The 12,439-nt window shown below is 40.1% G+C and overlaps 2 protein-coding genes across 4 annotated transcripts in view; one reads left to right on the top strand and one right to left on the bottom strand.

Moving 5' to 3' along the window:
* TOMM5 (translocase of outer mitochondrial membrane 5) overlaps positions 1-12,439 on the top strand; it is a 495,867-nt gene that overhangs the window by 365,965 nt on the left and 117,463 nt on the right. The window lies entirely within an intron of this gene.
* The window catches only part of FRMPD1 (FERM and PDZ domain containing 1), a 108,465-nt gene that overhangs the window by 33,040 nt on the left and 62,986 nt on the right, over positions 1-12,439 (bottom strand). For all 3 annotated transcript variants that reach the window (XM_050762064.1, XM_050762065.1, XM_050762066.1), the window contains exons 3-5: positions 5,774-5,931; positions 4,845-4,947; positions 1,942-1,987 (exon numbers count right to left, since the gene is read on the bottom strand). In XM_050762064.1, coding sequence (XP_050618021.1) covers positions 1,942-1,987; positions 4,845-4,947; positions 5,774-5,931 — 307 coding nt within the window. The remainder of the gene's footprint in view (positions 1-1,941; positions 1,988-4,844; positions 4,948-5,773; positions 5,932-12,439) is intronic.

Below are 12,439 nucleotides of genomic sequence, written 5' to 3' on the forward strand. Positions count from 1 at the left end.
GGATTACAGGCATGAGCCACTGCACCCGGCCTCACATACTATGTTCTTATACTAGCATCTACTCTTGAACTTTTTATCTGATTACATTGACATGTTCAACATTTCACCAGTATAATACTGTTTTAATAATTGTAGCTTTGTTCGTTTTTAAATCTGCCTGTCAAGGCCATCCTCATTATCCTTTTTAAAAAAGGTTTTCTTGATAAGTCTCACTTTGATAAACTTTGTTAAATCCAAATGAAAGTCCCGTAAGAGTTTGCTTGAATTTATATTAAGTATATAAATATAATAACTGATATATTAATAATACTTAGTCTTCCCATCAAGGAACATAGTATGTATCTCCTTTTATGTTAATTTTTTTGTATATGTCAGAAATATTCTAGTTTCCTCCACATGAGGCTCACCTATCTCTTTCCCTTAAAGTTTTTGCATTTTATATAACCTTTGTCCTTAAAGAAATAGCTCTTAGACTTAACAACAGTACAATCTTTCTGTTTTCCAGAGGATCATTTATATTTTAATTTTTATTACTTTATTCTGTTTTGTGTTTGTTTTATTAATCTTTTCTTCTAGCTTCTTGCACTGAATATTTAATTGATTTACTTCTGTATTAAATGATAAAACCACTCAAGGCTATGAATTTTACTCTGAGTATAGCTTCAACTGCACAAAATTAGTTTTAAGAAGTACAGTTCTGGCCGGGCATGGTGGCTCACACCTGTAATCCCAGCACTTTGGGAAGCTGAGGCAGGTGGATCACCTGAGGTCAGGAGTTCAAGACCAGCCTGGCCAACATGGCGAAACCCGTCTCTACCAAAAATACAAAAATTAGCCCGACGTGGTGGCAGGTGCTTGTAATCCCAGCTACTTGGGAGGCTGAGGCAGGAGAATCACTTGAACCCGGGAGGTGGCGGTTGCAGTGAGCTGATATCATGACATTGTACTCCAGCCTAAGTGACGGGAGCGAGAGTCCATCTCAAGAAAAAATAAAAGAAGTACAGTTTTAATTTTCAATTATTTTCTAAATAGTCTATAATGACAATTTTGCTCTTTCTATTTGACTCCATCTTTACTTAGGAAATTACATTTTTATTTCCGAATGGCTGAATGGTTTTTAATTAAATTTTTAATAGTTATTAGCTTCTATTTTATTATATTCAGAAAAAGGGACCTGCACAGTTTTTCATTTGGGGAATTTATTGAGTTTTCTTGGTAGCTTGGTATGTGGTCAATTAAATTAGGTTATTAAATGCATTATTAAAATTCCCTATGCCCCTCTTTTTTTATTTTGGTCTATTTGTGGCCAAGGCTAAGAAGTACATATTAAAGTTTCTCACAATAAAAATTTTCTATCAACTTTTGAAAAACTATCTCCTTAGTAGTTTTTCCTTTGAAAATTTGATTATATACTTTCCCTAAATAATACATGAGGAGCTTCTTGGCCTGTGGTGGTTTAGGATCATCTATGCCACACCTTGCTGTGTGGTGAAACTCGGAGCCGATAAAACACTTTCATATCCAACATCTCATTTGGTCCTCCTAACAACCCATTAGACAGACAAGGCAGTTATTGTCATGACCACTATTTTACAAAAGTGAAACTGAGACTAAACGATTTTCCCAAAGTCATGCCACTCAAACCTGTCTTAAAAGTCCAGTTTGGTGCACTTACCATCATCCTACTGTGTATAGTCATAGATCTATCTCCTCAGCTGGGCCAGACATTCTGGAGGCCTGCACCATATCTGTTTCCTCCACAGTACTTCCATGGAGGAGGTCTTCAGATAACATGGACTGACTGGCCACCCACTGCCGGGCAGCTGTCACCCTCCACCCTCTGTCTTCCCTGCTTACTTTATGAGGGATATCCTCTGGGGGAACAGGGTCTTAGGGCCAAGAATGGTGAAACTAACACACAGGACATAGAAAGAGATTTACCGATGTGCAGCGAACAACTGTGATTGAAAGAGACTCTTCCGCTTCCCTGAAAAAAGAAAGAATAAAGAAAAAAATTTAGTCATTCTGTGTGATGGATGCACGTGCATGCACACATGTGTGAGCGTGTGTGTTAGGGTCAAAAAGACTGGCAGAATGAGTATAAAGCAGCTTCCTTTGCCTTAGCTTTTTTGGCTCAGCAAAACTGAGAAAGATATTGGGAAATGCAGCAACCTACAAAGGAACTTAAGCTGACCCAGAGAGCTCCTCCCACCTGGAGGGAATCTTCATATGGCCACCTCCACCATCTAGTCTATATCTACAGCCACAACATTAATTAAGGCACTTAGCCTTAATTTAGTCCCATACAATGAAGAACTCATCTAGTGACTACTAGTTATATTTATGTCCCCCAATTTTTTTTTTTTTTTTTTTTTGGAGACAGAGTATTGCCCTATTGGCCAGGCTGGAATGCAATGGCACAATCTTGGCTCACTGCAACCCCTGCCTTCCCGGTTCAAACAATTCTCCCGCCTCAGCCTCCCAAGTAGCTGGGACTACAGGTGCCCGCCACCATACCCAGCTAATTTTTGTATTTTTAGTAGAGATGGGATTTCATCATGTTGGTCAGGCTGGTCTCAGACTCCTGACCTCATGATCTGCCTGCCTCGGCCTCCCAAAGTGCTGTGATTACAAGTGTGAGCCACTGCTCCTGACCCTAAAATATTTTTAAGAGAAAATATGGCAATAACACAGATAACTTAGGTTGCTATTTCAGAAAACTCATGCTAAGCATTTCACTAAATGGAATGAATGTCTGTGGATAACATTTATCAGATAAAAGCCAAAGGGTTTATGGTGTTTGGGCACACAGAGTGTAATGAGCCCAATCATATAATCAAGATAGTGAACATCTCTGTCTTGCATTATCTCTTAGATTTCAAAAGTGATCAAATCAAGCAGATAACTGCCGAACCTCTACTTTATATTAGCAGGCAGAACAGAGAAAATCGATTCATATTTTCCTTTCTCTCTGCCACTGCTATCATGGAGAAGCAGTTTGCAAAATAATTTCATTTGACTTCTTGTAATATGAACATTTAGGCCAATTGCTGCTGGTATGTTATTTCCTCAAATGGATAAACTCAACCCAAGATGTCTAAGTGTCTGGGGACTTCCTCTTTTCCATTTTAAATGAGAACAGGACTTTTCTGAGATAAATCACAATAAACCAAAGTGCAAAGGCTCTAAAAGGACATATCGGCCTCGCAGCTATTTGGAGAAATCTGAGATGTTTTCTTGGCATTGTTGTATCATTTTGTTTTGCTTTGTGTTTTACCTTTACACGTGACACTGAATAATACATGCTGTTTTTAGACACTGGGAGCTAAGCTAAAAAAAAATGAAGGCATCCTGGGATTCTCACATGCAAAACACAGCAGAGGTCACAAATGCACAGCACACCTCAAGTCACGCACCCCTGCTCAGAAGCCTTCAACTGCTCGCCCTTCCAGGGGGAGAATCACACTGAAACGTGCTGTGCTGGCATTCAAGACCCTCCATCACCTGGACTTCACTTCCTAGAATGTTTCTTCAGGCAAACTGAACTGCTCAGCAGCCCCTACTTCCCACCCTGTTGCTTCTGCTTACCCCTTTGCCTGAATCACCGTTCATCTCCATCTTTTGGACCAAATTTTACCCAGCATTAAAGACACAACTGAAATATTTCTGCGCCCTTCTCTGTTTTGTCAACTTACAACTTCTGCCCAAGTTGGAGGACTCTCCAGCATTTACAGTGTATTTCCTCGGCTTTTCTTTTTCTTTTTTTCTTTTCTTTTTTTTTTTTTTTTTTTTGAGATGGAGTCTTGCTCTGTCGCCCAGGCTGGAGTGCAGTGGTACGATTGTGGCTCATTGCAACCTCTGCCTCCCGGGTTCAAGCGATTCTCCTACCTCAGCCAACCAAGTAGCTGGGATGGGGAGACCACTTGAGCCCAAGAGTTCAAGACCAGCCTGGGCAACATAGCAAGACCCTATCTCAAAAAAAGGGAAAAAAAAAACAAATTAATACCATCCCAAAGCCAGATCAGCCATTCATAAAAAAGCACAAACTGAATTGTATATATATCTTCAAGTTAGCTTTCACCTACCTCTGCTTCTCATCTCTCTTTATATTAGTCATTAGAACAATGTTGAATGAAAAATTTTAAATCCAAAGCTTGCATGTGTCCTTAAAATGTCTGCTTGTCCTCTTTACTCCTATTAATGGCACTCCTCCATCTTAAAGTCTAGGTTGCCAATTCCCAGCGCTAACCATATTCACTCATTTAACTGAGCACCCACTGAGCCCTGGTCTCAGGAAACCATTGTCTAGGTAGAAAGTGAGGCATTTCCATAAGTCACAATGACACCAGGCAGAAGGTTTGGAGGTGCTACATCAATGAAACTACATATATGCCAACCAAGATGCACCTGCAATTATATTTAAGAAGAGATATCAAGAGGGATAAAGAAGAACAGATTTGGTATCAATTTAGTTCAATCTTTGGCATATGTTACAATGTGTCTATAAATCTTTAGAGGGTAGGGCCTATGGGTTATTTATGATCATTGCATTCCCTGCAGTGCTTAGCACGGTGTCTTGGGCATGGCAGGGCTTTGACAAATACAGCACTCTGTGCCCCCCAAGCTCTTTTGTAGCCAAGTGAGAGAGACTGGACTACAACAGCCACTAACAAGAAGGCGTTTTAATAGATAAAAATAGCCGTTCTAACACAAGGCTGTTTTTGCTGCTTTAAAGGATACTTAGCCTTATTAAAATCAGGGGATCAGTTATGCCATTCCTGTTGCCCATCTTTGTTCTTTGATAATCTGTGCAATTCTGTTTATGATGGAAGACCATTTAGTACCTGAGAATATCAACTGCTCGTTCCCAGGAAAGGTCTTCAGCAGGCTCATTGTTCATTTGGAGGATCTGATCACCAGGGAAAAGCTTGCCATGTGCAGAGCCTCCTGTTGGACAGAAAATAAGTAATTGGTGCTCACGCCGGGAGGACCCAGACTCCATGTGTAATAGCAGCACAGCTAAATGGCAGCCTGATCCAGTCCCCAGGGGCACTAGCTCACTACCCCACCTTCAGTCAGGCTTGGGCTCATGTGGATCTTAATCTTCCTGTTTATAAACCATGGATAAGATACCTATTATCTATCACCAACTTCCAGGGATGTTAGAAGACTGTCCTGAGAAAGAAAACTAGCCAGAACCTTCTAAATCAACAGAGTTGGCCAGTAAATCCACTCCATTCATCTCTAAAAAGCTCTGGTGTGTATGTGTGTGTAAATAGAAATTAATACATTTTAATGAATCCCAGATTAACACACCTCAAGTATGAAGACAAGCACTGGACTTTCCCCACCTGCTCCTCTCCTCCCTGGTACAGCCTATATTTCACAAGGTTCAAGTGAAAACAAATCAATAGTTTCTATTACTGTCTGACCAGAAAGTATCCCCAGCTAGGAGCAGGTGGGGTTCAAAGAGGAGGGCTAGCTTAGCCAAATACTTTCACTGCCCCTGAGACCAGCCAGGGAGCCATGGGTGGGCAAAGGCCTAGCCAAGGCCAGCGAGAGCCTGGGGTTTGGAGCAGCAAGTGCGCTTGAGGCTGCTCCCTCCCAGCATCAAAGTAAGGTGCAAAGCCCAAGACAGAATTAGGTGTGCCTTTTCTAACTTCCCAGGGTAGGATTTTCTGCATTTTGTTGTAGGATAGAGAGATCAGGGAGATTTGGGGCTATTTCCCCTTAAGAAACCAAACTTCTTTCTCATTTCCCAGTCATCCCCTACCTGCTGTGACAGCCACCACTGTAAGGGGAAGGCTCTCAGAAATGTGAAATCCGTAGTCCTGGAGGAGGGTGTCTTTGTCTATCTTTACTGTGTGCCGCACAGGGATGAGGGTCTGAGTTGGGTTCCTGGCGGGCCCATCAGCTGCAGCAACTTTAGCCCTGCAAGAGAATGACTATGTAAAAAACAGAAAGAGAAGACTCTGGTTGTTGGTCATGGACTGGGTCAGCCCTAAGCATCATGGAGAAAGATGCAAGCTGAGCAGAAACCATCTCTCCTCTTGAGATAAATAAGACACAAATGCCACTAGCAGAACTTAGGACTGTCCTCTAAAAGAGAAGTCATACAGACAGGCATTCTTAATGAGCTAATGTTAAATATCTAGAAAGCACCCATGAAGTACTATGGACACACAGAGAAGGGGGAGAGCAGTTTCAACTTTGTAGGGCAGGGAATAGGGAATCAGGGACACATTTGGTACTCAGAAGAAGAGGTGGCATTTGAGCTGCACTCTGAGACATGTCTAGGGTATGCCTATATAGCCCAGATCCTGGCACACAGAAGATATTCAATAACTGCTGCTGAGTGAATCGACGGATGGATGGATGGATGGATGGATGGATGGATGGATGGATGGACTGACAGAAGGACAGGCAGACGGGCATCCCAGGCAGGATGTACTGCTGGAGTCAGAGGTACAGGAGAGGAAAAACATGGACAGTGAACAGAAACAAGGAGTTGTCAGGTTCAGATGTTTGATGATGGATAATTTTATAGCAAGATTTTGTCTTTGGTGATTTTTTTCTTTGTTTCTTTATGATGAATTTCGCTTCCCTGTAAGCTTTGTAACTGCAAGGATTCCAATATAAAATCTCAGATAGCAAGGACTCCCTCTATATCAATCTTTAAAACATGTATGTTCTTTAAAAGCAGGAAAGTTATATTTTCTATCTCTCAAATATTTTTAGGGAGTGACAAAGCAAGTCACAAGTTATTCTTCATTTGTCTGTGGTAAATAATTTTTCCCTCTAACAGTCAGTGGTTCTTTCTGAGGAAGATCAGATAGTGATGGGATGAGGTGTTTATTGTCATTATAAACAACAGAAATGTGAAGGAGTAACAGCTGTCTTGGGGCTCTGCAGTCAGGGTCTATCATTTATTCTCATCCATTTACCAAACACTGTCAGGAACCCTGCCTAATGCAATAGGCCCTCACTTATCTGAAAATCATCTCTCTCTTTTATAATGATCTCCAGTTTCAGCAAGGATCCGGAAATATGAAAAACTGTCTCACAGAGCCAAAATGTAAGTGACAAGCACAAGTCCAAAGTCTTGTGTACACTATCCACCAAGGACCCCCCCAGGCCCTGACTTAGAGCAAATTTAGGCTGCGTATGAAGAAATGACCCAGCCCACACAACCTAGAAGCAGACAGAGCCGTTCTTGGAGGCCAGCATCAGGTAATACTGAGCTGGAGCAGCAGAGAGACCTAACGAGAGGGAAGAAACAGAAAACTGAAAATTCACACTGAATAAAGCCCATAGCTCTTCCTGATTTTTTTTTCATTCTTTCTTTTTCTTTTTTTCTTTTTTATTTTTTTGAGACAGGGTGTTACTCTGTCACTCAAGCTAGAGTGCAGTGGCATGATCTCAGCTCACTGAAGCCCCCCACTCCTGAGTTCAAGTGGTTCTCATGCCTCAGCCTCCCAAGTAGCTGGGACTACAGGCTCGTGCTACCACACTTAGTTAATTTTTTGTATTTTTAGTAGAGACGGGGTTTCACCATGTCGTCCAGGCTGGTCTCAATCTTCTGAGCTCAAGTGATCTGCCCCTCGTCCTCCCAAAGTGCTGGAATTACAGGCATGAGCCACCACACCCAGCCTATACCTGATTTTTAAAAAACTTTTAAAGCTATAAAAAGGTTTTTCTAAATGCAATAAACAATACTCTACACTAAAAGTCACAAATCAACATTTAACATTACAGGTGCAGTGCCTCATGCCTGTAATCCCAGCACTTTGGGAGGCTGAGGCTAGCTAATCACTTGAGTCCGGGAGTTCAAGACCAGCCTGGGCAACATGGCAAAACCCTGTCTCTACTAAAAATACAAAAAAATAGCTGGACGTGGTGGTGTACACCTGTGGTCCTAGCTACTCAGGAGGCTGAGGTTGCAGTGAGCTGAGATCACACCACTGCTCTCCAGCCTGGGTGACAGAGTGAGACTATCTCAAAAACAAACAAACAAACAATTTGGTGTTAAATTTTTTTAACAACAGGATAAGGATACCCTAGACTTACTTCTATTTAATGTAGCAGGTTAAATGCTAATAATAGTTATCAGGGAAGGAAAAATGAAAAAAGAAATAATGAGCATAGGAATGGAAAAGTACCACCTTATTTTTTGTTTTGTAGCAGATGACATTCACACAGAAAATGATGAACAAAGAAAATTTCTAGTGCCAAAAGATAAGTTTAGTGGAGATGCAGGATAGAAACACAAAACACAGCCACAAAAAGCATTAAACAATTCATTAAAAGCACATTAGCTAAATGTACATTTGTTGTTAGGCATTCTTAATGAGTGAATGCTAAATATCTAGAAAATGCCAAGAAAGAATTCAAGTAACAAAACTAGTGAGGTGTACTAATGTAATGCAGGGGAAGAAGGATTTATTTAAAGTAAATAATATAACTTTCCTTAAAGCAATAAAGGAAGACACAATAATTGGGTTAAAGTTATGCTGGGTTCCTGGATGGAAACACTAAGTATCAAAAAAAGAAAAAAAAAGTTCTAAATTAAATAGAGATTTAATGTAATATCAATAAAAAATTCTTCCAGATTAAAAAACAGCTTGACAAATTGATGGTAATCACAGCAATAACAACAATAATAATAACATTTATGAATACTAACTATATTTTAGGGAGTGATTTACCATATATATATATCTCTCACTCAACCCTCAAAATAAACTTGTGAGGTGGGTACAATTATTATTCCTGTTTTATAGTTAAAAAGACTAAATCTTGCTCTGAGAGATTTTAACTTGCTTAAAGACACACAGCTGGGAAGCAGGTGTCAAATTGGGGTTACTTTCTTCAATAGACACACTAGCGCAACTTCTAGAGCAGTGCGGTCCAAATGAAATACACACACCACACACGTAAATTTAAGTTTTCTAATAGCTACACAAAAACAGGAAAAAAAATAAGTGAAATAAATTTTAATAACATATATTTTATTTAACTCGATATATCCAAAATAGTATCATCATTTCAACTTGTAATTAATACACAAAATTATTGATGATTTTGCATTCTTTCATATTAAGTCTTTGAAATCCAGTGTCTATTTCACACTTACAGCACATATCAATCTGAACTCTAAATTTCTATCAGAAATACTTAGATTTCAGAAAAGTTACAGTTGAAAATTAAGCACTCCTTTCAGACAAAGGCAATAATCGAAACTGCATGGTGTGGCTTTCACCAATGAAACTGAATAGAAATTCTAGAAAGTCCTTTAAGTGTCTGGAAGTTTCCTAAAAGACTAAACATGGTGTACAACACGATCCAGCAATTCCACTCCTGGGTATGTACCGGAGAGAAATGAAAATACATGTCCACACAAAAACTTGCACATGAATATTTATAGTAGCATTTTCTATAAATATCCAAAAGTGAAAACAACTCAAATATCCATCAACTAATAACATGGATAAATAAAATACAGTATTCCACAACAGAATATTTGGCAATGAAAAGGAATGAAACATGGATGAATCTGGCTAAGTGAAAGCCAGTCACAAATGACCACATATTGTATGAGTCCATTAATGTGAAATATCTAGAATAGACTAATCTATAGAGACAGAAGGTAGATTAGTGGTTGTCCAAGGCTTCAGGGAGGGAGGTTTGGGAGGTTTGGGAGTCACTGCTAATAGGTATGGGTTTCTTTTGTGGGGGATGAAAACCTTCCAAAATGGACTCGTGACAGTTGCAGATCTCTGTGAATACACTAAGAACCATTGAACTGTACACTTCACATGGGTGAATTGTATGGTATCTAAATTATCTATCAATAAAGCAGTTGAAAATAAGTAAATAAAAAAATCCTGAAGTGGGGAAAGCTTATAATACAAATATATGAAGAATGGGCATAAATACATATAGTAGATACCCACATTTCACATGCTCAAAGCAAGTGAATTGACAACTCTCACATGAAGAAAGCAAGCTGGAAATTGACACAGAAAATGTACAACCTTATTAAAGAAGCACACCCGAAAGGGCTATGGAGTACTATTATGTGTCATACCAAATATGAATAAAAATAATAAGGCCCAACACGTACTAGTCCTGAGATTAAAGCATGACAATACAAACTGGCAATTCAATCTCTCTAGGAAATCATTGGTGAAACTGTAACATTAATTTAAATTTTAAATTTGATCTTCTGTTTCCATGTTGACTGGTATTCCTTGAAGTGATGACCACAAAGGAAAAAATATCATATTGTTTATCCTGGACCATGAGTTCCTAGAAGACAAGGGTGGCACCCATTCATCTCCGTGTCTCCCATGCCTAGTAAAGTTCTAGAACAGAGTATGAGCTCAATAAACCCTGGCTCTTGAGTATTGAAAAATATCAATCTCAGCTTTATTTAGAATAGTGGGAAAACTCAAAACAACCTGACAGGGAATAGATAAACCAAACACAACAAAGAATGACCTCGAAGATCCTACATCAAAAAGTATTATGGGCCTATAAGCTTCAGACATACAAAGAAACACAAGCTAGAAAATACCCTTCCATAGCACTGTGTAAGCTATTGTTTACCTTTCCTAAGTGAGAGCTGGAATTATTCTCCTCCTAATAATTCCCCACCACCCACAGAACAAAAGCCAAACTCCTCAACCTTGCCCTCATGGACCTGTGTCCTGAGGCTTCAGTCCCTAGCCAGCATCCACCCACCACTCCCCTTCCCAGGCCTTCACTCCAGACTGATCTTACCTACTACACCAGTTTTACCCCTGGGCCTCAGCTCACACAACTACCTCTGCAGAAAGTGTGAGGCCAAGTCAAGGTCCAGCTCAAAGGTCACATCTTTTTTATCTGATTTCCTAGCCAGATGTAAATTCTCTCATCTTGGAGCTCTGATCCTCTCTTATGGCCCCGAGTACCCCAACCTTTATTTAAAGTTATCTGACTCCATATAGTGTTACTCTTAACAGACTATTTATTCCTTGGAAACAGGAATCACATTTTATCCACCTCTGCATTTCTCACATTGTCAAGTGAAGATCTTTGCTCACAGGAAGCAACAGTGCTTATTGGGCAAATAAATGAGCAAAATACTGTACACATCTAATATGGTGCTATATATAATATAGTTGCTATATTAGTTGTACCTCTAATATAATTAGCAAAAGGTGAAAATGCATATACAACAAGTAATAAACAGCAATTTGAATATAAGTAACAGAGATGAAAGTTTGTCATTTTTCTTTTGTTTGCTCAACCCTATGACTATTGCCCTAATCAGAACTTATCTTCTCCAGGTCTCAGAGCTCAGTAAATGGTATCATAGGGATAATGACAATTGCTCAAGCCAGAATCCCAGAGTCATCCTTGACTTTCCCTGACTCTCATCCTTCAAATCACTCACAACATGAGAAGATCTCAAAAAGGGTCAATTTCTTTCCGTCTCCACAGCCACCATTCTGTTTCGGGCCCCCCATCACCAGCCCTACTGACAGGTTTCTACTAGGCTACTAACTGGTCTCCCCACTTTCCATTCTTGTCTCTCCTGAATGATTCTCCATCTAGCCGCCAGACTGATTTTATAAACACAATTCTGTTCCTGTGTCTCCCCTGACTGAACGGCCTAATCCAAAATCCTGAATATGGCTTAATACAGCTCCTGCCCATCACTCCAGCCTCCAGGACCAAGCCATTCATTCTCTTTGATATTTTTGTTCTAGCCAAACTAGTCTCCTCTAAGTTCCTCAAACACATTGGCCTTTGGACAAGCTCTTCCCTCTGTCTAGAATAACTCACCTGCCTCCAAAACACACACACATACATGCGTGCGTGCGCGTGCGCGCGCACACACACACACACACACACACACAACTTCCCCAACATATCCAATCATGCTCTCTACCTGCAAAACTCCTATTCAGTCTTCGGATTTTGGCGGAAACATCTCCTTCTACTAAATGCACCTACAGACCAGTGCAAAGTCTCTTGTCCTCTCTGGACTAGTTTGTGCAGCAAGAACCACATATTTCTTGTCCCATGTGCTGAACTCAGTACCAGTCATAGAGTAGGGCTTAATAATTGTTTGGAGAACAAAACAAAGAACAAACCTTACTACAGGGTTTCAACAGAATCCATTTTGATGCTTTTCAAATGGGCAGGCTCCGTTATCTTCCATTTGGAAGACTGCGGTCCTCCACAATGGTGGACAAATGACATTGCACTGTATTGACTAATCCCTGGACAGTGTCAGTGGCTTTGGCCCAAAGTCTGGATCTGACATTTTCCCCAAAGGCCATGTTCTAGCTTTTGTTTGGAAAGGGATTAACCTAAGTACATGACCAAACCGTGGCCTCTCCTCATAGAGAACATTTAATATTGACAGTAAGCTAAAGGAAATGATCTCTGT

The sequence above is a fragment of the Macaca thibetana genome, chromosome 15, assembly GCF_024542745.1.
Source record: "Macaca thibetana thibetana isolate TM-01 chromosome 15, ASM2454274v1, whole genome shotgun sequence".
Taxonomy (NCBI): domain Eukaryota; kingdom Metazoa; phylum Chordata; class Mammalia; order Primates; family Cercopithecidae; genus Macaca; species Macaca thibetana.